Genomic DNA, 26,054 nt, shown 5'->3' on the forward strand with positions numbered 1-26,054 from the left:
TATATATTTTTTAAAAAAACTTTAGTTGAAGTTGTAGTGGCATATAAGAAATAAGCTATTCTAAACAAGTTGCCTGGCAGGTGGACCTAACAGATGTTAATCTTTAATTACCCAATACTGGCTGATGCAGTGCACGGACTTCTATTCCTTTCGTTCTAAAATACTAGGTTATTATATTTTGGGACGGATGGAGCTAGTAGTAATTATAAATATTTTTTAAACATTGGTTATAACTTATAGATATCGATAACTTATGAAATAAGCGTGACAATAAGCGTGACAGATTATATATATATATTGCTCAATATTTTAAAACTTTTTAATAACTATTTAGATATATAATATAATACACACGTAGTAAGAGACGGGAAAAATATAGAGTTTAGAAAACTTTCCCAAATATTCAGCCGAGAGTTGCCAATTCTGCGAGGAACGCGTCGACGTGCTCGTCCCTGACGCAGAGCGACAGAACGCTGGCGCCGCCGCCGTCGCGCGGCAGGCACGCCACGCAGCTCGGCACGCCCGTCGGCTCGAAGTGGCACATCACCCGCGCCGCCCGCCCGCCGCCGAAGTCCGGCGCCTCGAACCCGATGTTCCGCCAGCTCGCCACGTAGAACGCGCTGTACCCGAACAGCACGCCGGCCAGCTGCTTGACGCGTTTCCCGTTCATGCCACCGCCGCCGGCGTTCTTGAACTGCAACGGTATCTCCTCCTTGGCTCGCCGGATCAGCCTGACGACGTGCTTGAGGTCGCCGTTCGCCACCTCGTCGCTCGTCGGCACGGCCACCTGCGAGGTGACGCAGTTGCCGTAGTAGCCCTCCTTGGCGCCGACGTGCTTGCGCGCGTTGGCCGCGAAGACGAGCGGCGCGGGCGCGTCGGGGTCGTCGGAGGAGATGACCGCGCGCGTGCGGCTCCGCCACAGCGCGGCGGTGACCGCCTCGAACACGGTGCACGGCTCGCCGGAGTCCACGTCGCCGGCGGCGGCGGCGTACTCCGCCTTGACGCGTTCGATCATGGTCGACGGGATGGTGATGTCGAGGTACGCGAACCGCTTGGTCTCCAGGCTCAGCATCGTCTTCTCGATGGCGGCGACCAGCGGCGGCAGCGCCGGGAGGGAGCCATCGCCGCAGCTCACCGGGAACACCGACGGCCGGGGCAGCCCGCGCGCGAGGTCGCCGACGGCCTGCAGGAACTGGGCGATCCCCAAGCCGTCGGCGACGACGTGGTTCCACGTCACGCCGACGACGAACCCGCCGCAGGCGAACTCCGTCACCTGCATGAGCAGCAGCGGATCATCCTCGCCGCATCCCTCCGCCGGATAGTCCAGGGCGAGCTCCTTCAACACCGCCGCGAACGGCGGGTCGAACAGCTTGACGTCGTCGAGAGCGCAGCTGGCCGTGGCGGCGACGAAGCCCACGCCCTCGCCGGTGCAGGAGATGCGGAGCCTCCGTTCGCCGGCGGCGAAATTAGCTCGGCCGGCGATGGGGTAGTAGTAGACCAGAGCTTGGGACAGTGCCCTCTTGATCGCCATGGCCGGCTCAACGATGCCATTGGTGAAGATGTGGAATGACGTGAAGGCGGCGAAAGCAAGAGCCTCGTCGAAGGAGGAGAGGCTGATGTCACCGGGCGGCGGCGGCGCCGGCTTGGTCGACAGGCCGACGAGCTCCGGCGAGGACTTGGTGATGACAACATGCTTCATTTTCTGGCTGATCTCCTGGTAATGTTCGTTCAGAAGTTTTTAAACAGAAGTTGTATATATCGGTGCGACTAGACATAATTTGAAGTTTATAATTACAAAGCGTACAAATGCAGTTTACTGAACAGAAATGCACATAAAAATATTATACTCCCTCCCTTTCTAAATATGACACCGTTTACTTTTTAGCACATGTTTGACCGTTCGTCTTATTCAAAAACTTTTGTGAAATATGTAAAACTATATGTATACATATAAGTATATTTAACAATAAATCAAATGATAGGAAAAAAATTAATAATTACTTAAATTTTTTAAATAAGATGAACGGTCAAACATATTTTAAAAAGTCAATGGCGTTAAATATTTAGAAACAGAGGGAGTAGTTAAATTGTCATGACTTCACTCAAATGCATATATAAAAGAAGCAAGAACGGACCATATTCGTTGTGTAGTATAAGTTAAAAAAATTAACAAATATTCTAATTGTTTTGCTGAGGAAATGATTAATAGATATAAGAAAAAAAAAGTAAACTAAGAAATTGACAACCCTTTTTCAATATTCCAACTCAAATTAATTGTTATAATAAATATCTAAATTTTGTAACCACTGAATATTTACTCCCTTCCGTCCCAAATCGTGACATTCAAAATTTGTTCCAAGTGAAATGAGCGTAGCTGAACTGGTTAGGTTCTTTGTGATGAAATCATGAAACTAGCTCACCCAGATTCAAGGCCTAGACTAGACACATGTTCTCGCATTTACGGCTAATTATTCTTTCAGCGATGAACGATGTTCCGTCAACAGCGAGTCGTTAGTAGTAACTTCATCAATCTCTAGACGTGCTAGCTCAGCCTTCCAAAGATGCTTATTATAAGGGTAGGGTGTCCATGTACGCGTATGCGTCTGTATCATGTTTAAAAAAAATGTTCCAAGATATTAGAGGGCTCAAGAGTATTATTTTTCCTAGCTATATATCCACTTGTCATTTATTTCTCACCCAGTCTTACCTAACCTAACCGTCTTTACACACCCATACACATGCCTCTTATTTAAATAATTAAGTGGAATTATAGTCTTCTTGTCTTTAATGTTAATCTCTTTAATTTATATATGTGGGAGGTTAGCTAGCCAAAACTCTGGGCATTGCCCCAGCCAATATGATTTTCAATTAGTCTCATAGGATTTAACAAACTGTACAAAATGAAGAGCCAATGTTTCAGTGGATCAAGAACAATACACCATAAACTTAGAAGAGAGTGTAATAAGTAAAGTCTAAGGGACAAGGTGATGTTCATAGTTTCACAGTGTGTTTCGAACTGTGTGGTCTCAGTGCAAAACAAAAATATATCATACGTCCAGTAGTCGTACTAATCTGTTAGGTACCTCAACATATCTTTGTGCAGATACATAGATAAAAGTTATTATATTTTACAACAGAGGAAGTAGAAATTAGAATCACATCTCACTTACACGAGAAATTGCACAACATGAAACATACTATCAACATCAGTATCATCCTCAAAAATGACTTCACCATGACCTGTATTGAAATAGGTGACTATACATAAACATGGCGCGCATGCTGTGACTGTATTGATGAATGATTGTGATGGAGGATGTACATCGTTGGTACCTTGTTATATTAAACATAGATTGTCTATTTAAAAAACATTGTTACCGAATATATAACATGAACCAAATTTTTAAGATTGGATTCTCACTGTTATTTGTTACACTAATTTTGGCTGATTAGTGGAGTCAATACCATTGGCTAGTTCTGCACTTGCAGAAGAGTCTTCTAATGAGACTGATCTTGTGTGATGTCTAATTCTGAACCCTTCATTGCGATGGGCTAACAATGCATGTCTTTCTCCGTTTGTTACATGCTTCCTTGGTGACATATGCTTGATGCAACATATCCAGGGTTCTCCATTGCAATGGAATATTGGCTTGGAGTGTTGTGTCGCAATGCTTTGTTAGCATTAACCTTCGCTATCTTAGCTTGCCTTTGCTCGGGGTGTCAAATTTACATAATACGCCCTATCAGTTGACCTTTTTTTTTTCAATTATCAATGTTCTACTCTATGGTTGAGGAGTATCATGAGTACATTGTGACTGCATCTGATGGTGAAACTCGTCTGGTGGAGGGGTCAAATCATTTGTTAGTAAAAAAAATTGCAAGCATATATTGTTTAACTTTATTAGATTTAGTGGAGGTATAAAACCATGATGTACCATTTAATTGAACAGGGCATGTTTGACAAGATTGTGTAGCATGCGATGAGCTTGGTTGATCATCTTCAAAATTGATGCAATGTGGGTTCTTTACATTTGGAAGGACATTTGAACCCTTTTTTCACTTGTAGGCTTCACAACGTTTTTTAAGTAATTCTAGCTTCTTTTCGTCAGGCATTTGCGCATACCGCTCCCTATCTCTTTGTCTTCTTTTTTGCATTGGGATCTAAGAATGGGGATGATGACTCGGATGGCGCGGCATCAACTTTGGAAGATGAAGCTGTAGATAAACATTATCAACAACAAAAGCAGGATGTATCTTCTCGAAAACAACGGTGAGAAACAAAGTATTATATCTCTTTTGTAGCTCTACTACTTATGGAATATTGACATGAATATAAACCTATGTGCTACCTATGGATTGAAATTTATACTCTACACACATGGGTAATCTTATATGTCTTTTCGATCAATTAAAAAGCTTCACATTTAAAAAAACATAATGAATTTAAATAATAAAACAATAAATATAACTTTGGATCATTCTAATGGCTGTGGACCAATTTATAGCTTGGAAGATGAAGCTGGAGATAAACATTATCAACAACAAAAGAAGATTATCTAAATATATGATAGTATATGATCTTGGGTTTCCTTTCTTGAGTTGTGATTTTGTTTCATAACACCAGGGGGGGCTGTGAATTTGTTATCATGGGGGTTGGTGGAGCTTCAACAAAATAACATAGAATTTAACAACAAAAAAAATTAAACATTGAATTTGTGAATTTTCAATTTTTTTCAACAAAAGATGATGCATCTTCTTGAAAACAACATTGAGAAGCAAAAAAAAAAATGAAATTACTTTGTGGCGCTCAACTATATTGTTGATTGATGTCTTATATTTTTTTTTCAGATGTTTATGTTTATTTTATTGAGCTGTAGGAGGGTGATTTCATGGTGATCTACTCTGATATCAAGTCCGGCAAAAATGTAATGTTCATCCTGCTGTTCTCTCTTCCAATTAATTTGTTCTTCTTACATCCTTTGAACTGCACTTAGTTAGCTGTGATTTTGATCTGGATGCATGATGCATATGTATGAGTAGTTTGCATGCCTCTCTATTTGTCTTTATTTCTACTGGTCAAATTGGGGGAAGCTGTAGGTTTTATTGTATATATTAGAATTGCATATAGTGGAGTAGTTGTTCTTGCTCCTGGTGCATTTAACATGGCAGAGTTGATGCAAAGAACTAACTTTGGATCATTCTAAAAAAATTAATCTGGTTCTAACCTTTTCATCTATGTGTATGTTAAGAGTGAAAAATAATTACCGCTAATACGTGCTATATTTAATTGATTTTGTCTGAACTTACTCAATAAGGTGCATAAAATGATATATGCAAAAGGTGGAAAGGTAGTGACATTATAAATAAAAAAGAACAGAAATACCATGATGTAAACTAATTATTTGTTTCTACCAGTAGATAACCTATAGCTATGTTCTTACACCGTGCAGGAAGTAGAAGAATACTTTACAAATTACAGTGCCAAAAAATAAATGCAATTCTTAAGGTTTGCATCATTAAGGGCTAAAGAATTACCTTCATCCATCATAAAATAAATGCAATAAACGCAGATTTAGTATCACGTTGAACCGGAAATTGCTCACTTAAAAAAACAAATTTGGGGGCATATATTAGTGTCGAGCTCAGTATCCACACCAAATTTTGGGTGCATATGAGTCTTATTTGTGATCCGTGATTTCAGTTTTATATATAGGTTGATAAGATATTTGTATCCTACTTAGACATATAATTTCTATCGTTGGACTCTTTATGTAATTCGATATGTAATTTCTATCGTTGGACTGTATGCATTCCATCTAATTGTTTCCGACTCTATTTGGCCTTTGTAATTCCTGAGTCATGTATTTGTATTCAACTCAATTTGTGCTTCATCGGAAGATGATTCCACATAAAAAACTGAACGGGAGAAAACCACGCGTAAGAAAAACCAGCCTTTGAAAAAAAAACGGATGGCAAAAAAACAGCGGTGGAAAAAAAACTGGACAGCCCAAAAACCACGCGAAAAAACTGGGCCAAAAAAGCGAAAAAAACTAGACAGCCCAAAATTGGGCAGCCAAAAAAAACAGCATGCGCGTGCGGGAAACTGGCAAACCGGACAAGAAAAAAACTGCGTGTGAAAAATACTAGGGCTAAAAAACGTGGAAAAACCGGGTAGCCAAAAAAAACATGTGCGTGTGCGGGAAATAGATATAGATATAGATATTTTGGGACGGAGGGAGTACATTTAGGAAATTGGGAGGCGTGGCCGGCTATTTGTGTGCTGTTTTAACTGGGCAACATGGGCCTCATGCAGTCGAGCATTGTGAGGTTTTGGACTGTGGGCTTCGTCAAATAAAAATTCAGGAAGTTAGGCCTAAAGCCTGCCCTGCCATGGGGCTGTCATCGAAATGGAATAAGTTCACTTAGGCCCTTTTTGTTTAGACTTATAAGCGAACTTATAAGTCGAAAAGTCTAAACCTAAACAAACAAGCAACTTTTCCGTTTGGCTTTTTTAAAGCCATAAGCCACTCTAACACTATTAAGCCAAAAGCTAGGTTGGAGAAGCTTTTTTGGCTTATGTGAGGTAGATGTATGACTCAACCACTAAACTTAGGACATTAAATCCACCGGCTTATAAATCATATAAGCCAATAAGCTAACTTAAAAGTCTAGACCAATAAGCCTAAGCCTAAATAAAGAGGGCCTTACTATCTCTTATCTTTACGTCGAGTTTAATTAGCACCCCTAAACCATAATGGTGGAAATCTTTAACCCTCAATTTACAAAACTGGATTAAATTAGGTCATTTGGCAGTATATATGGCTAGTTTTGATGACTTGGCAAGTTAACCCAGTCCACCAGTCCTAACTTAGGCTGTGTTCTTTTCTCCTCTTTCCCAACTCACTTCCCTCGTTTGTCGCACGCATGCTTTTCAAATTGCTAAACGGTGTGCTTTTTCCTAAACTTTTCTATATAAAAGTTTCTTTAAAAAACATATTAATCATTTTCAAGTTTTTTAGTTAATATTTAATTAATCTCACTATAATCGTGTGCTTTGTTTTCCATGCCGGATCCCGAACGCAGCCTAAGCGTCTATGTGGCAAAAAAAAAGAAAGTGGGTCCCACATGTCATCCTCGTTCCCTTCCCCTTTCTTTCTCCCTCTTTCCCCTCTTTTCTCTCCATCTCTCAAGAGTAGGCGGTGTGCAGTTGCGGATTGGAGAGCCGGCGGATCACGCGGTTAAGGAAAGACCGGCCTCGACGCGTTGCTGCACGGTGCTTTAGCGTGAGTTGGTGCGTGAGCTGCTCATCGGAGGGGCACTCGGTGCCAGGAGTGTACCTAGCGAGCTGGGCGTGGCTGGTGGAAGGTCGGAGGAGACAAGGGGAAGTAAAGGAAGAAGTGTGATGGCCACTTACATATGGGCCCCACGTATTTCAATTTTTTAATTTTGCTGACAAGTATGCCACGTGAGCAAAACCAGTCCTTCATACTGCTATGGGACTTAATTTGTACGGTTTTATCAAGACAAGGGGTGAACATTTATGGTATTATGGCTTAGGGATGTATATTAAACTGGACGGAATGATAAGGGACTGAAAGTGCACTTATTTCCGGAAAGGCTAGTTAGCGCACGCGCGCTGCCGGCGCGCATTTTAGGCCTAGAAGGCCCAGCGCCGGCGCGCGCCCCCTTCTGTACACTCTTTTCTTTCGTTTTTTTTCCTCACTTTTTTTCTGATTTTTTTATCTTTTAGCAAGTTTTGAGTTTGAAAGTTTTTAAATTTTGAGTTGAAAATTTTCAAATCTGGATTTAAAAGTTTTCGAATCTCGATTTGAAAATTTTCAAAATTTTCAAATCTGGATTTGAAAGTTTTCGAATCTCGATTTGAAAGTTTTCAAATCTCAAATTGAAAGTTTTCAATTTTTTTCAAATCTGGACTTGAAAGTTTTTGAATCTCGATTCTCGAGTTGAAAGTTTTCAAATCTGAGTTGAAAGTTTTCGAATCTCGAGTTGAAAGTTTTCAAATCTCAAATTAAAAGTTTTCAAATTTTTTCAAATCTAGACTTGAAAGTTTTTGATTCTTGATTCTCGAGTTAAAAGTTTTCAAATCTGACTTTAAAGTTTTCAAATCTCAAGTTGAAAGTTTTCAAATCTGAGTTGAAAGTTTTCAAATCTTAGTTGAAAGTTTTTAAAATTTGACTTTAAAATTTAAAATTTAAATCGAAAGTTTTCAAATCTAACTTCAAAAATTTTCAATCTGTTAGTAAAAAGATCTCCCAAAAAAATTTCCAGAATATTTTCTTAATTACTATCATTAGTGTTAAGTATATTAACTAATATATGTAATTAAGACTAAAGGGGAGGAAGTGCTCGCCAGGTCCTTTTCCCGGGGCGCGCTAGCAATCCCCACTTATTTCTCATCGAAATACTTGTAACAGCATTGCAGGAGAAGTGAAAACGGATGCTGGCCTATACGTTTATGGTAAGTCTTGGGCCATGCAGAGGAACCGAAGATTGCGAGTAGTGATAGCGGATAGAGTACCTCCTGAAGTCAAACCATAAGATTTGCTCAATTTTTTAGAAACTTTCGATCATCAATAATTTCTCAAGTATTTATTACAAGAATAAATAATGTTCTTAAATTCATGTACTCATAAGCCTTGCACCTAAACAAAATAATAAAAATTTAGCACACATAAGCCTTGTACCTAAACAAAATAATAAAAATTTAGCACACATCATTTTTAATATAATAGAAGTTATTCCTTCTTTGTTTCAAATAAGCTACAACCACCTATAGATGTTGCAAATTATAGAACCACAGATTAATCAACCAAATTTTCATTATGGTTGGTGCGAATATATCTGTTGGGCTGTGTAACCATTTTTCTCAGTGGTCTGCAACTGCAAGGGTATGCAGTTCATTGTCTTTCTTAAACTATAAAACAAACCTCCAAAATTAGTGGCCGATCAATTAAATTTCACTCATATTACCACTAGCAACTGATGTTAAACTGAAGTGGAAGATACTACAAGAGAGTAACTAAGCTGCAAATAAATCGTTTGTCAGATCTTATACCATTACTGCTACCATCACAGCCGATCCGACCGATGAGAACACATACATCGTATTTTTTCGTAGTAGATCGGAGAGGGTATTATTTATTAATTTATATTCAATATAATTCAATGGACTGATCACTGATGATACTACATCTGTTTTTTAATAGATAATGCTATTGATTTTTGTCACATATTTGACCTATTGAAAAAAAATTGCGTAATTATAATTTATTATGTTGTGAGTTGTTTAATCGCTCAAAGTATTTTAAGCATGATTTATATCGTATACATTTACATAAACTTTTTAAATAAAATGAACGATCAAACATGTGTTAAAAATTAACGGTGTCATCTATTTAAAAAATGGATAGAGTATTAATTATTGCCTCCGATAATAACATGCATGATTGGCCTCATCTTCTGCCACCGTCGGTCGACCCCGTTTGTATAGATGGCCATCTGGGCCGCCTGGCACGGCACGGCCCAAGCCCGGCCGTGCCTGGGCCGAGGCTTGTCGGGCCGGCACGGCTCGATCGACGCACCGGGCCGTGCCGTGCTAGCCCACGGGCGGCATACACGGCCCAGGCACGGCCCAATACTACTCGGGCTGTGCCGGGCCGGCCCGAAGGCATGATGGGCTATTGTGCTGCCTCATAGAAAAAGTCTATATTTGGTCCCTCAATTCTGTGGCTGTGTTTAAATGGCTGGAAATAAGTCTATTTTTGGTCCCTCAACTCTGTGGCTGTGTTTAAATGGCTGGATAATAAGTCTATTTTGTATACCTATTGTCTTGGGCCATGCCTTATACGATTATATAAGTCTATTTTTTGTCCCTGTATTTTTTTATTTGATCGGGCCGTGTCGGGCCGGCCTACCGTGCCGAGGGTGCAGCCCAGGCACGGCTCGGCTGTCGGGCCGGGCCGGCACGGGCACAACCCTAGTCGGGCCGGGCTGTGCTTGGGCCGGGCCAAAATTGCGGGCTTCGTGCCGGGCCGTGGGCCTCGGGCCATATGGCCATCTATACCCGTTTGGCCTTTCCCAAAAGATGCCGCTATTGTCAACCACGTTCTTGAATTCTCGATCTATAGTTTCCCAAAAGATGTCAGTGTCAACTCAGTTGAGCCGTGAGACTGGATGGTGGCCTTTTTGGTGCAGATAGGATTGCAGATAACTTGATCATTATCCTACCCAGGATGATCTCTTACTAGTAAAGAAAATAAATAAATATAAATATAATTTTACGGTTTTTAAGAAGAAGCTATAGCGCACTTCTCTAAAACTAAAACACAGAAATTGATAGTCCAGCAAAACTAGCCCAAACTATCCTTCAACCCGTGCAGTCCATATTTTTTTTTCTGCTTTTCCTAAATCAAGAATGTATCCAAATTATATTCTTGTCAATTTAACTGAAATTTATCGAGAACAAACAAAAATGGGTCTTCAAAATTCAAGGTCACATCAAATCATGGCCACATCTTAGGAGCTGAAAATTGGTTTTGTTAAAAATATGATGTTACATTTTTAACTCTTTTCATACATAAGTGCTACACATCCCCAATATCTAAAGTATCTTTTATTTATTAATACTATCTCTTTGACTTTTTGGGTGCATAATATAGCGCCATAAATATTATGGCGCTGAAAATCTCTCATAATTTAATATCACAGCCACCTCCGATAACTTCAGTGTTCAGATTTGAGAAACTCTGTAGCCATACTGACCAGAGAAGCTCACATGGATCCGTACACTAGCAGGGCTCCGGCGAGTGGTGGTTTCGCCGCCGGCGACGACGACGAGGAGGCGGCGTGCCTGCAGGCGTTTGAGCTAATGTGCATCTTCACCGTCCCCATGACACTGAAGGCGGCGATCGAGCTCGGCCTCCTCGACGCACTAGCCGCCGCCGGCGACGGCCGCGCACTGACCGCGGACGAGCTGGCCGCCGCGCGGCTCCCGGACGCGGCGCCGGACAAGGCCGAGGCGGCGTCCTCGGTGGACCGGATGCTGCGGCTCCTCGCGTCGTTCGACGTCGTCAAGTGCTCGACGGAGGCCGGGCCCGGCGGCGAACCTCCCCGGAGACGATACTCGCCGGCGCCCGTCTGCAGGTTGTTCACCGCCGGCGGCAACAGCCACCGTGGATCTCTGGCCCCCTCGGTCTTGTTCGGCGTCGACGAGGACTACCTGTGCACCTGGTAAGATCGACCTCAAAAGTTCCATCGCCAACTACCAGTTTCAAATTCAAGCTAAGTCCAGGGTTTGAAATTTCGTCCCCCACCGGAGATTTTCGCCCGAGATTTTCGTTTTTTTAATTTTTTTGTGAATTTGGTCAAATTGTATTCAAATTCATTGACAATCAGTCAAAATTTCAAATAATTTCGGCAAAAAAATTTCGAAATTTCTGAAATTCGGTCCCCCGGCAAAAAAACCAATTTCAAAATTGAAAGCCTTGGCTAAGTCAAGCCGTTTCCTGTGAAGGCGTCAGTTGGCGGCGGCGGTGGGCGGCGGCGGGCCGTCGGCGTTCGAGAGGGCGCACGGGATGCGGATGTTCGAGTACATGGGGACGAACCGCCGGCTGAACACGCTGTTCAACCAGGCCATGGCGCAGCAGTCCATGATTGTGATTGACAAGCTGCTCGACCGCTTCCATGGGTTCGACGGCGTCGGCGTCCTCGTCGACGTCGGCGGGGGCACCGGCGCCACCCTGGAGATGATCACCTCCCGTTACAAGCATATCACCGGCGTTAACTTCGACCTACCCCATGTCATCTCTCAGGCTCCATCTATTCCGGGTAACTAAATATACTTCTTCCGTATAATATTATAAGTTGTTTTAATCTTTTTTATAACCAAATTTATTAAAAAAAATTAGCAATATTTACAACATAAAATCAGATTCATTAAATTGTATTATAATGTTGTTAAATTTTTCTGTAATTTAGTAAACTTAAAAATATTTGACTATGAAAACAGTCAAAGCAACTAAAAATATGAAACGGAGGGAGGGAGTAATATTCTATCCATTGTTATGATAGTTGTGTTTGTGTAGTTGACTTATCCATATTAGTATTAAAGACTGACGTAACGTGCCGACCTTTAATTTAACATTAGTATATGCTGAGACGCGAAAAACGTTAATCACCATACGTTCAAATTAAACCACTTTTCACGTGTGCTCAGGGGGGCAGTTTGGACCAAACCATAATGTTGAACTGTTGAAGGGAACCAATAAAGTGGGGATTTTGGAATTTTTCCACCAGTAAAGTATATGCGATTCTAATTTTGAGATTTACAACGGTGGGCTCACCATATATAGTCTAACCCTTTACACACCATTTGCCTTATCTCCCATAATAAAAGTCACTAGAACGGATACCATCATCTCAATCGGATGGTAAGCCACATCTCAATCGGACACGGCGTCCGTCACAGGCTAGAAGTTATAGATGTGAAGAGTTATCTCAATCGGGCAAACGGCCGTCACGGATGAATCTATCTCAATCGGGTCCTAATTAAAACCCATAACCGATAGCTTTGACCCAGACGACTAGTCAAACTATAGCCCGTCATGGATGACCTATCTCAGTCGGGCCACAGCTAGTGCCCGTCACAGATGACCCTTATCTATGATGGGCATTAACTTTAGCTCGTCACAGATAACCCTCATCTCAATCGGGCCTAAGTTTATGCTCATCACATATGAGTATAATCAAAATTTTTTTTTATTTTTTGGCTAGCCTTAGACCTTTGAGGTCCATGCCATGCCGTCCCGCCTCTCCCAGGCTAGTCTTTTTTGTCCTCACTCGTGTGCACCCGGGAAGAACTTCCCGATCGGTCGGTCACAGATGACCCTCATCTCAATCGGGCCTAAGTTAATGTCCGTCACAGATGAGTATAATCCAAACATATGAGTATAATCCAAAAAAATAAGTATAATCCAAAACAAAATAGCTAGCCTCAGACCTTTGAGGTCCATGCCATGCCTTTTGTCCTCACTCGTGTGCATCCGGGAAGAACTTCCCGGTCGGTCGGTCACAGATGACCCTCAACTCAATCGGGCCTAAGTTAATGTCCGTCACAGATGAGTATAATCCAAACAGATGAGTATAATCCCAAAAAAAAGTATAATCCAAAACAAAATAGCTAGCCTCAGACCTTTGAGGTCCATGCCATGCCGTCCCGCCTCTCCCAGGCCTGTCTTTTTTGTCCTCACTCGCGTGCACCCGGGAAGGTCGGTCACCTATCCCGAAATTGCTCCAGGCCAAGCACGCTTAACATCAAAGTTCTTTGGAGATCAGCTTCCGGAATAGTAGTTGTAACTTATTGGTATGAATATTCTATTAATCATATTAAACCCTAGGCCAGGATGTCACACCCCAACATCCTCCATTCATATACATTCATTCATTCACATACATTAACATCAATATATTTAACATAGCCACATTCACATAACATCTATTTTGATCACATATTTCATATCCATTCACATATTTCACTAGCAAAACCGAGTTAATTGGATCAAATATATATACTTCTAGGAAAAATGAATTTTGAATTGAATTTTATAATACTAAATAAACTCATATGAAAAAGCTGTCAAAAACAAAGTTGTAGAACTCATTGAGAACTTTAAATTTAATTTTAGGCCGGTGTGTCAAATGCAAAAATCATAAACAAAAAAATTGTATAATTCATCGAGATCTACAACTATTCTATCGGTCCTTTGTACAAATAAGTTCATTTGAACGATTCAAATTTTGAATTTTCAAAATTTGACAACTTCGAACAAAATTTGGGGTTATTAAATGATTTCAAATGGAAAAATCACCAAAACCAAAATTGTAGAACTCATCGAGGTGCAAAACTTTTATTTTGGTCATTTTTCTATATAACATTTTTTGAACTGTTTGAATTTGAAGTTAAAAATATAACAACTTCAAATAACATTTTTAAATACTAAATGATATCAACTGAAAAAGTTATCAACAACAAAGTTGAATAACTCATCAAGATCTAAAACTTTTATTTTGGTTATTTCTTCCTACGACAAAGTGATAGTAACATTGTTCACAAAATTGACATATCTCTTATATGGTTTTATAAACTATAACACATATATGTAAAATTTGTGAACAATGTTACTAACATTTTGTTGGATAAAGAAATAACAAAAATAAAAGTTTTAGATCTTGATGAGTTATTCAACTTTGTTATTGATGACTTTTTCAATTGAAATCATTTAGTATTTGAAAATGTTATCTGAAGGTGTCATATTTTCCAATTCAAATTCAAACTATTTAAAAAAATGTTATATAGAAAAATGACCAAACTAAAAGTTGTAAATCTTGATAAGTTATATAACTTTGTTGTTGACATTTTTTCCATTTGAAATCATTTACTACCCGTAAAATTATTTTGACTCATAAAATAAATTATTATACTGCACTTAATTATTTTGCTATAGTTCAACTTACAATATAAACATTTCATATGAAAAATGGAAAAATACTCATCGGTGACGGGCTTTAATTAATGCCCGATAGAGATTAAGTTATCTCAATCGGGCATTAGTATATAGCCCTTCACTGATGATGGTCATCTGTGATGGGCCCTAACTTGAGACCCATTTGAGATATGGAATGCTATCCTAATCGGGTCTAAACTACGGCCTGTCACTGATAGGTGCCATCCGTGACGGGCTTAAGTTTTATGTCCATCTAACATGTCTGTGCATTCATATCTCAATCGGGCACTTTTCGGCCCGATTAAGATGACTTCCTTGTGACGGCCCACTATTTATAGGCATGTTAGAGGCCGTCACAGATAGAAGGATCTGTACTAGTGAGTATAGCAACATTATAATTAATTAAGCTCGTCGTAGATGTATTGTAGCGATGTTAGACGATAGTGGCATGGCCGATTTTACATGTAAATGGTGACCGACTTATACACTCCAAATATCAAGAATTAGTTTGATTAGCTGGTATATGTTAGAAATATATCAAAGAAAATAATTTGCATAGTTTTTTTACCCTAAATCACGGGGTTGTCTGAAAAAAAAAAGCAAAAACCTAGGGAGTCTTTCATTACATATGCCTCGAAACCTAGAAATTTTGTAACATTTCCTCGATATTTTCGGCAACCCACTGTAGTTCTATCTAGTTTAAAACACTACTTGGGGGATGATTACGAATTGAAGAGTTGAACATTGTGTGGTTCAATTTAGTACCAAAAGATATGAAAATGACTCGAAAGATGGCTAAGAAATACTACCCATATAGTTTTTCTATGTTGGTTTTACATGCAGGTGTGAAACATATAGCTGGAAATATGTTTGAGAGCATATCTAATATTGGAGATGCAATTTTCTTAAAGGTATGGTGAACAAAATACAACAGCTCCTTCTCTATGAATTCAATATCTATATTAAAAACTAACATAGCATGGTGGTCATAATTTTTGGTTGAATCAAATGACTTTATCATATATATTACAGAATAAAAACAAATGTTTGTCAAAATATATGTACAGATGATCCTCCACATGCAAAACGACGAGGACTGCATCAAGATCCTCAAGAATTGCCACCAAGCCCTGCCGGACAATGGCAAGGTGATTGCTGTTGAGATTGTCCTACCGACGATCCCAGAGCTGGCCCAAACAGCACGATACCCGTTCCAGATGGACATGATCATGCTCAGCAATTCCCGGGGAGGAAAGGAGAGGACAGAGCTGGAGTTCGCCAAGCTAGCCACGGACTCTGGTTTCAGTGGTGCCTTGCGAACAACCTACATCTTGGCCAACTATTGGGTTCTTGAGTTCAGCAAGTAGCTCTCAAAAATCATGTCAAGTTCAATTTGCTAATGAAGCATTTTAATGTGTGCATGGTTATTTCAATACCATACAAATGGTGATCAGAATCTCTATATATACTGAACAATATATGTTAAATCTACAATATAAAACGTAAAGTATCCCTTAAAATTGTACAATGTTATACAGATGTTTTAGCATTGATAATAAAAGCATCCTAGTCAGGTTTTGGCTATACTGAGTAGGGCTGAATAATGTGGTCTTGCTCGTTAGGATAATGAGTTGGCTCAGCTTAGTTTGTTATCAAGGCTTAACAAGCTAGAAAACCAGCTTTCTCATCTTGTTACAAGTCTCGACTTAGCTCCTTAATCTCATGATCCAGAGCAATGAACATCAGCTCAAAATCTATCTGTGTTGACAACGATGGCCTCTAAAATTATGGGCACGTAAAAAAAAAAAAGGCAATAGTGTGTGATTATCTGCAATTATTATATTCTATCCATTGCGGACAAGGATAATTTGGTCCGAATGTATTGCACTCAAAGAGTTGGCAGTGGCGTATTTCTTCAAATAGATGTAAAATTATAATGTTGTGGTTACATATACGCAAATACTAGTGATACTTTTCAAAATCAATAATGTTTTAATGGTATAGATTCAATTAACCCATTTCTATATTGCCATGTCCTCCCCATCCCCGCCATGCCATCGCCGTCTCATCGTCTCCATGCGGCGGCACAATCCTACCGGAACCGGTACATCCAGATCTATTGAACAGCTCGGATCCGGAGCGAGGTAGGCAAAGGTGTAAATCCGGCGACACAATCGCCTCTACCGACAACAGTGAGCCATGATCAGCCATCGCTGCTGGTAGGGAGAAGCGACAAACCTAGAAATTTCTACCGGTCTTCATTTTGCATACGTTGCTTGTGCTATGTTTCTGCTGATTACAGTCACGCCTAGAAATTCACGAACCAGAATTTCTAAGTTTAATGTGCATTAAATCCCTGTACAAGACTAGCTAGGATACACAAACGACAATTATTGACATACAGATCCACGTCTTATAAAAATATAAAAGATTACAAATGCAGCGGAAAAGATAAAACGAGCTAGACTTGGGAGCTTGACTTCTGCAGCGGGGCAACTCCACTCCACAGATAATCCTTGACAGCAGCGATGAAACTAACTTCAACAAGACAGCTCCCACTAGGAAGATCTTCAGCACTGGTGTGGGGGGGGGGGGGGAAGAGAGCAAGACATACCGGAAGAGGAGGTATGATGAAATATATAACCAAAGGAGGCAAGGGGTTCATTTGCAATAAAGCAGGCATTTAAAAACAGTAGTTGAAAGCAGTAAAACAATTGTAGTAACTAAGCAATATTAACCAATCACTGTCCAACGCTACACCACGTTGCAACAGGCCCAACCAACTACCTGAACTACACCAGTTCATTAAGCTAGACTAGGGGTGAGAATAACCACGGTGAATCTGGTTAATCGCCCATAACCGCGGGCACGGCTATTCGAATAGTTTTACTCTGGCTAGAGGTGTACAACTGTACCCACAAGACACGATTCCACACATGTCGCCATGCCCCGAAGTATCACGTATCACCATGATACTGCAAAGGGAGAAATCGTGACAAGACCCTCCGCATAACCCTTCCCTAACCATCCACACCACGCTAAGGTTTCACCCCCACCCCCAACGGGCAGTGGGCGGTCCCGTCTTGCGCCGCGGTGAATCCAACAGCTGGACAACCGGACACCCCGGCCGACCCAACTCCATCACGCCCACCCTCGCCACCGGTGCCTAGGAAATGGTCGAGCTATACTTCAGATCAAGCAGTTACCCACTCCTGCTTGTGGTAAGCACGGTAAGTCTCCCAGGGTTTCCCGTGAACCGGTCCTTAACTGCGATGGGTGCGACCAGCAAAACCATGCACCCACAGCTCACCGTCCAGTGTGTTTTAATTAACTAACACCATTGCGGTGGCACCAATCCAAAGCTATGCTAATAAGTCTATGTAATAATATGATCCCCATTTGTGTACTAGTTGAACTAGGCATGGCTAAGCATTTCCTAAACCAACATCTAGTCATTTTGATACCCCAAGTTATCAATGGCATAAGGTAAACAATAAATGGCTGAGTAATAGGACCCATCCCACATAATATTGTAAAAGAATGCAACATTTAATAGAAATGCGGGATATTTGTAAATTGGGTACAATATGATCAATGTAATGCACGACTTGCCTTTCTCGCACTGATGAGACCACAACAACGTCTTCGAGAAACCGCGGATCGACGAAACGGCCGAAAACTACGCGACAAACAAAGCACACAAGCAAATCATGCTATAAGACTACTGAAACAGGGAACAAAACCATTTTTAATGGTTCTTTGCATTTTTATGAATTTATTGAGACTTGAATGGACTTAAACGGAGCTCGGATGAATTAGTTATGAATTTTAGAAGATAAACTATGTTTTTACTAATAAAGAAAAGACCTTAATTAATTATTGCGCAATAAATCCCCAGGGCTGACGTCAGCGAAAGGGGGGGGGGGCGGCGCCGACAGGCGGGTCCCGCATGTCAGCGGCTCAACAGAGAGGGAGGCGGCTCAAGGGGAGGGAGTGGGTGGCGTCGGCCGGGCTCGGCTCGGCCTCAAGGCCGACCGGCCGACCAAGGCGAGGCGGCGGCGAGGCACGGCCACCGACGGCGGTGACTAGCGGCGCGGGAAGTGGCGGCGACGACCGAAAGGTGGCGACGCATGGCCGAAGCGCGGCGATGTACGTGCGGAGGGCGGCGGTGTGCACGGAGAGAGAGAGGAAAGGAAGGAGGAGAGAGAGGTAGTCCTCACCGGCGATGCGAGGGAATCGGGTTCCGGCGGCGGCGGATGGCAACCGAGTGGCGGCCAAGGTGAGGGCGACACTGGCGAGCGCGACGGCGGCTTTAGCGGCGGTGGCGCGCGGCCGGAGGCGGTAGTAGGCGGCGGCACGTGGGGAGAGCGGTACGGCAGCGGCGAGGCACGGCCACCGACGGCGGTGACCGGCGGCGCGGGAAGCGGCGGCGACGACCGAAAGGTGGCGGCGCATGGCCGAAGCGCGGCGACGTATGTGCGTAGGGCGGCGGTGTGCATGGGAGAGAGAGGAAAGGAAGGAGGAGAAGGAGGTAGTCCTCACCGGCGATGCGAGGGAATCGGGTTCCGGCGGCGGCGGATGGCAACCGAGTGGTGGCCGAGGTCAGGGCGACACTGGCGAGCGCGACGGCGGCGGTTTCACGGCGCGGCGGCGGCTTTAGCGGCGGTGGCGCGCGGCCGGAGGCGGTAGTAGGCGGCAGCACGTGGGGAGAGCGGTACGGCGGCGGCGAACGGAAAGCGAGCGGCGGCCGAGGTAGCTCTCGCGGCGGCGAAGCTAGCGGTGGTGATTGCACGGCGAGGCGATGGCTCTAGCGACGGCGGCGTGCGGCCGGAGGTGGCGGCAAGCGGCGGCGCTAGCGGCGAGCGGCGCGGGCTCGGTAGGAGGCACGGGAGAGTGCGGCGGGAGCGGAAAGGGGGAGAGGAGGCTCAGGGGAGCGGTTTATAGGTGGGGGAGGGGGCGGAAACGGCCGAGAAGGTAGTCGATTTTGCCGGTGATGTGGGGAAGTGGGGAGAGAGAGGGCTGGATTCAAAATGAATTCCGCCCATTTGCGGGCGCGCGTTAGGGCGGGAGAAGCGGGGGAGGGGCGGCGACGTGGGCGTGGGATGCGGAGCGGGCGCGGGAGGAGCAGCGTGGGCGGCGTGGGCGGCAGCGGCGGTTGCCGCTGGGGTGCGGGCGGTGGGATGTTAGGGACGACCGACAGGTGGGGCCCACCTGTCGGCGCACGAGAGAGAGGGAAGGAGGACTTCGGGGAGGGAAAGGGAGGAGCGGGCCGGCCCAGCAAAGGAAAGGGCGCGGGAGGAAGGAAGGTTGGGCCGACGGCCCAACAAAGCATGAAGGAGAAAAGAAAAAGAAAAGGAAAAAGGAATTTCCCTAGGATTTAAATATCGCGGTTTACGAATTTTAATGGGTTAAAATTATTTGTAGGGCTCTGAAAATTCCACTAAAAATCCTGTTAATCAATTGCGACATGTGGAACCCAAGAAAAATCCCACAATGCCAATTCCAATTTGCATTTATTAATGAGGGATTCAACTCTAGGTTAATTAAACAATTTCTTCGGGCAATTTATTTAACCATTTTTTTAAAGCAAGAAAAAGGGGGAAACTTCCGGGCGTGACAAACCTACCCCCTTAAACGGAATCTCGACCCCGAGATTCGGAAGAGCTGGTGAAGAGGTGCGGATGGGTAGCCTTCAATTCATCTTCTCTTTCCCAAGTGGCCTCTTCTTCTGAGTGATGACTCCACTGAACCTTGCAGAATCTGATTACCTTGTTTCTGGTCCTTCTCTCGCTGGTTTCGAGGATACGGGTCGGCTTCTCCACATAGGTCAGATCTTCTTGGATTTCGATGTGATCCGGACTTGCCTATTCCTCAGGAACTCTCAAACATTTCTTCAACTGAGAGACGTGGAACACATTATGAATGCCAAGCAGGTTGGAGGGAAGCTCAAGCTGGTAAGCGACTTCACCTCTACGTTCCAAGATCCTGTATGGTCCCACAAAGCGTGGTGCCAACTTTCCTTTGGTTTGGAAGCGGTGTACTCCTCTGAGTGGAGTGACGCAAAGGTACACATAGTTCCCTGCTTCGAAAGTGAGCTCCCTTCGACGATTGTCTGCATAGCTTTTCTGTCGAGATTGCGCGATTCTCAATCTTTCCCTGACAGCTCTGACTTTCTCTTCTGCCTCATTTAAAACTTCTGTCCCAAACAGCTGGCGTTCCCTGGTTTGATCCCAGAAGAGCGGAGTACGACACCTCCGTCCATACAACGCTTCAAACGGTGCCATTTGCAGACTAGCCTAGTAACTGTTATTGTAAGAGAACTCGGCATACGGCAAGCTTTTGTCCCATGCTCCACCAAAGTCAAGCGCTCAGGCTCTCAACATATCCTCCAATATTTGATTAACTCGCTCGGTCTGGCCATCAGTCTGCGGATGGTAGGCTGTGCTGAAGTTCAGACGGGTTCCCAATTCCTCTTGCAATTTCTGCCAGAACTTTGAAGTGAATTGGCTCCCTCGATCAGACAGGATCTTCTTAGGTACACCATGTAGACACATGATTCTTGCCAGATAAAGTTCTACTAACTTCTTCCCTAAGTAGGTAGTATGCACCGGAATGAAATGAGCAACTTTGGTGAGTCGATCAACGACTACCCAAATAGAATCATGCCCCGATGACGTCCTGGGCAAACCGGTGATAAAGTCCATTCCAATTTCTTCCCACTTCCATTCTGGAATTTGAAGGGGCTGAAGCAAACCTGCTGGCCTTTGATGCTCTGCCTTTACTCGTTGGCAAACGTCACAGAGTGCGACGAATTCAGCTATTTTCCTTCTCATGCTGACCCACCAGAACGTTTCTTTGAGGTCATGGTACATTTTGGTACTGCCAAGATGAATGGAATACTGAGTTTGATGAGCTTCTGTCAGTATCAAGTTTTTTAACTCCTTGTTTTCAGGTACACACAATCTTTCTCCCATCCAGATTGTTCCTTGTTCGTCCTCAACAAAACCTCGGGTTTTTCCAACCCTCATGTTCTTTTTGAGTTCTGCTATCTCAGGATCGCTTGCTTAAGCTATGCGAACCTGCTCCACCAGTGTGGGCTGTGCCTCTAGGGCAGCCACAAATCCGTGCTCAACTATACCAAGGTCCAGATGTTCCAAATCATGTTGAACCTCACAGCATAGTTCCTCTACCCATGCGACGTTGCAGTAACTCTTCCTACTTAAGGCGTCTGCAACCACATTAGCCTTGCCGGGATGGTAGTGGATTCCCATATCATAATCTTTGATTAGCTCCAACCATCTTCACTGTCGGAGATTCAGATCAGGTTGGGTGAAGATGTATTTTAGACTTTTGTGATCTGTATATACCTCACATTGGTTACCGATGAGATAGTGCCGCCAGATCTTTAAAGCATGAACAACTGCGGCCAATTCCAGATCATGGGTCGGGTAGTTGCCTTCATGAGGACGCAACTGCCGTGAAGCATAAGAAACCACTTTGCCATCTTGCATCAACACACATCCTAGCCCTTGGCGAGATGCATCACAATACACCTGGAAATCTTTCGTCTGATCAGGCAGAATCAGAACTGGTGCAGATACCAACCGTCGTTTGAGTTCTTCAAAACTTCTATTGCATTCAGCAGACCAGATAAACTTTTCTTCCTTCTTCCATAGCTGTGTCATTGGCTTGGCAATTTTAGAGAAGTTCTCAATGAACCGGCGGTAATAGCCCGCGAGGCCCAGAAAACTTCAGATCTGAGTGACTGTCCTTGGTGGGGTCCACTTGGTAACTGACTCCACATTTGCTGGATCCACAGCTACTCCTTGAGCATTCACGACATGACCGAGGAACTGAACTTCCTTAAGCCAGAAGTCACACTTGCTAAACTTGGTATATAGCTAGTGCTCTTTTAACTTTTCAAGTACCAACCGAAGATGCTGCTCATGTTCTTCCTCGGACTTGGAGTAAATCATTATATCATCGATGAAAACCACGACAAACTTGTCCAGAAATTCCATAAAGACCTTGTTTATCAAATTCATGAAGAAGGCAGGTGCATTAGTGAGTCCTAAAGACATAACTGTGCACTCGAACAACCTGTACCGAGTGTTGAATGCTGTCTTTGGAATATCCTCTTCACGGATCCTCAACTGGTGATAGCCTGATCGCAGGTCTATCTTAGATAATACAGTAGCTCCTTTCAACTGATCAAACAGATCATCAATCCTTGGCAAAAGGTACTTGTTCTTAATAGTGACCTCATTGAGTGCGCGGTAGTCAACGCACATCCTCTTGGTTTTGTCTTTCTTCTCCACAAAGATAACCGGAGCACCCCAAGGTGACGTGCTCGGGCGAATGTATCCCTTCTGTAATTGTTCATCAACTTGCTTCTTGACTTTCGCCAACTCGTTGTCTCCCATTCTGTAAGGCCTCTTGTGGATCGGTGCAGTTCCAGGTGCCAAGTCAATCCGGAACTCGATATCCCTTTTTGGTGGCATTGTTGTCAGATCATCCGGAAAAACCTCCGGATACTCTCTGACTATGGGAATATCCTCCAACTTCTTAGTGGTTCTCTCCACTGCTACCTCTTGTTCTTCACGAGCAGCCTGGTTTAAACTGATCCCTGGCTTCTGCGGCACTGGAGACTGGAAGGTTACCACTTCTCCTTTCGCATTGGTCAACTTGATGGTGCGGCTAGCGCAATCAATCACTCCTCTTTGCCTTGTCAACCAGTCCATTCCCAGAATAACATCTAGATCCTTGGATTCGAGAAGAATGAGGTTGGCTGGAAAAATCAACCCTTAGATTTCAACTGTCACTGATGGGCAGTAGTGAGTTGTGGTCATGCCACCTCCAGGAGTATGAACTCGCATTGGTATCTTAAGCTTCACTAAAGATAACCCATGTGCACCAGCAAAACGCTTGGAAATGAAGAAATGAGTTGCACCAGAATCAAACAATATTACTGCCGGTGTCGAGCTGACGGGAAATGTGCCCAATATAACCCCTGGTGCTGACTGCGCCTCCTGTGCAGATGCATTATTGACACGGGCCTGAACGAACTTGAGTCCGGCATGTCTTGGCATCGGGCACGTACGTACCATGTGTCCGGGCTCGTTACAATTGAAGCAGAGTTCGGACTTTTCTCCAAACTTCTTGGGCTGTTCTGGCTGAGCAGGCAGAGCTGGCTGAACTGACTGAGCTGGAATCATTAATGGACTTGGAGTAGGGTTGTGGCTGTGCTGCTCACTGATGCTGTGACTGCCACTGTTGTAGTTCCTGTTGAAGCTACCCGAGTGGTAAGGACGGTGTTGCCGGATAATCATGGTGGAAGGTCCACCCTGATGTCGCATCATGAGGCAAGGCTTCTGACTAATCCCCTGGGGAGTCCTGAGCTGAGATGCCTTCCTTTTACGGTTCATTTTGTTACATTGCTCCTCCTGACGGATAGCTTTGTCCACCAGCTTCTCAAAGTCCTCATAATCTCTAGAGATCAACTGGTTGGTCAATTCATCATCAAGACCAGACAGAAACTTCTCCTCCCTCTCGGCATCGGTGCGCACGTCCTCAGGAGCGTAGCTCATGAGACGGTTGAACTCATGCAAATACTCTATAACTGTCCTAGTTCCTTGCTGCAAAGAAAGGAACTCTCTCTTCTTCTGTGCCATGATTCCCTCGGGAACCTGTGCCTTATTAAAACTCTGGCAAAACTCTGACCAAGTAACTTCTGTCCCAGCTGAAAAAGAGGCACGCAACTCCTAATTGAGGCAGCCATACCAGTGACACATGATATCGACCGCCGACTAACCCACAAGCAACAAACCTAAACACGGCAAACAAAACTAAGAAGACGATAAAACTAAGGGCGACGACTCTGAAGCTCGGAGCAGCGCTTGCAATCGTGGAACAGGTCTGACATCTAAAGATGAACAAGGGATAGGAACCAATGTCACACCCAGAAATTCACGAACCAGAATTTCTAAGCTGAATGTGCATTAAATCCCTGTCCAGGACCAGCCAGGGTACACAAACGACAATTGTTGACATACAGATCCACGTCTTATAAAAATATAAAAGATTACAAATGCAACGGAAAAGATAAAACGAGCTAGACTTGGGAGCTTGACTTCTGCAGCGGGGCAACTCCACTCCACAGGCAATCCTTGACCGCAGCGATGAAGCCAACTTCAACAAGACAGCTCCCACTAGGAAGATCTTCAGCACTGGTGTGGGGGGGGGGGGAAGAGAGCAAGACTGAGTACTACCCACTATACTCAGCAAGTCATACTGGAAGAGGAGGTATGATGCAGGATATAACCAAAGGAGGCAAGGGGTTCATTTGCAATAAAGCAGGCATTTAAAAATAGTAGTTGGAAGCAGTAAAACAATTGTAGTAATTAAGCAATATTAACCAATCACTGTCCAACGCTATACCACGTTGCAACATGCCCAACCAACCACCAGAACTACACCAGTTCATTAAGCTAGACTAGGGGTGAGACAAATCACGGTGAATCTGGTTGATCGCCCATAACCGCGGGCACGGCTATTCGAATAGTTTTACTCTGGCTAGAGGTGTACAACTGTACCCACAAGACATGATTCCACACATGTCGCCATGCCCTGAAGTATCACCATGATATTGCAAAGGGAACGAATCCATTTTTAATGGATTCTTTGCATTTTTATGAATTTACTGAGACTTGAATGGACTTAAACGGAGCTCGGATGAATTAGTTATGAATTTTAGAAGATAAACTGTGTTTTTACTAATAAAGAAAATGCCTTAATTAATTATTGCACAATAAATCCCCAGGGCAGACGTCAGCGAAAGGGGGGGGGGGGGGCGGCGCCGATAGGCGGGCCTCGCATGTCAGCGGCTCAAGAGAGATGGAGGGGGCGCCGGCACGTGGGCCCCACGGGCAGTGGCTCAAAGGGGAGGGAGTGGGAGGCGTCGGCCGGGCTCGGCTCGGCCTCAAGGCCGACTGGCCGACCAAGGCGAGGCGGCGGCGAGGCACGGCCACCGACGGCGGTGACTAGCGACGCGGGAAGCGGCGGCGATGACCGAAAGGTGGCGGCGCATGGCCGAAGCGCGGCGACGTACGTGCGGAGGGCGGCGGTGTGCACGGGAGAGAGAGGAAAGGAAGGAGGAGAGAGAGGTAGTCCTCACCGGCGATGCGAGGGAATCGGGTTCCGGCGGCGGCGGATGGCAACCGAGTGGCGGCCGAGGTGAGGGCGACACTGGCGAGCGCGACGGCAGCGGTTTCACGGCGCGGTGGCGTCTTTAGCGGCGGTGGTGCGCGGCCGGAGGCGGTAGTAAGTGGCGGCGCGTGGGGAGAGCGGTACGGCGGCGGCGAACGGAAATCGAGCGGCGGCGGAGGTAGCTCTCGCGGCGGGGAAGCTAGCGGCGGTGATTGCGCGGTGAGGCGACAGCTCTAGTGACAGCGGCGTGCGGCCAGAGGCGGCGGCAAGCGGCGGCGCTAGCAGCGAGCGGCGCGGGCTCGGTAGGAGGCACGGGAGAGTGCGGTG

General features: G+C 44.3%; 2 protein-coding genes across 2 annotated transcripts; one reads left to right on the forward strand and one right to left on the reverse strand.

Annotated features, from left to right (window-relative positions):
- Positions 1-367: 367 nt before the first annotated feature.
- On the reverse strand, positions 368-1,772 carry LOC127771787 (acyl transferase 15-like). Its single transcript, XM_052297718.1, has one exon. The coding sequence runs from the start codon at positions 1,697-1,699 to the stop codon at positions 404-406; it is 1,296 nt and encodes a 431-aa protein (XP_052153678.1). The 5' UTR covers positions 1,700-1,772; the 3' UTR covers positions 368-403.
- An 8,911-nt stretch (positions 1,773-10,683) lies between these two features.
- On the forward strand, positions 10,684-16,106 carry LOC127769761 (probable inactive methyltransferase Os04g0175900). Its single transcript, XM_052295391.1, has 4 exons — positions 10,684-11,250; positions 11,534-11,847; positions 15,366-15,433; positions 15,590-16,106. The coding sequence occupies exons 1-4, from the start codon at positions 10,796-10,798 to the stop codon at positions 15,887-15,889; spliced, it is 1,137 nt and encodes a 378-aa protein (XP_052151351.1). The 5' UTR covers positions 10,684-10,795; the 3' UTR covers positions 15,890-16,106.
- Positions 16,107-26,054: the final 9,948 nt, after the last annotated feature.

Source organism: Oryza glaberrima, chromosome 4, assembly GCF_000147395.1.
Source record: "Oryza glaberrima chromosome 4, OglaRS2, whole genome shotgun sequence".
Classification (NCBI taxonomy): Eukaryota; Viridiplantae; Streptophyta; class Magnoliopsida; order Poales; family Poaceae; genus Oryza; species Oryza glaberrima.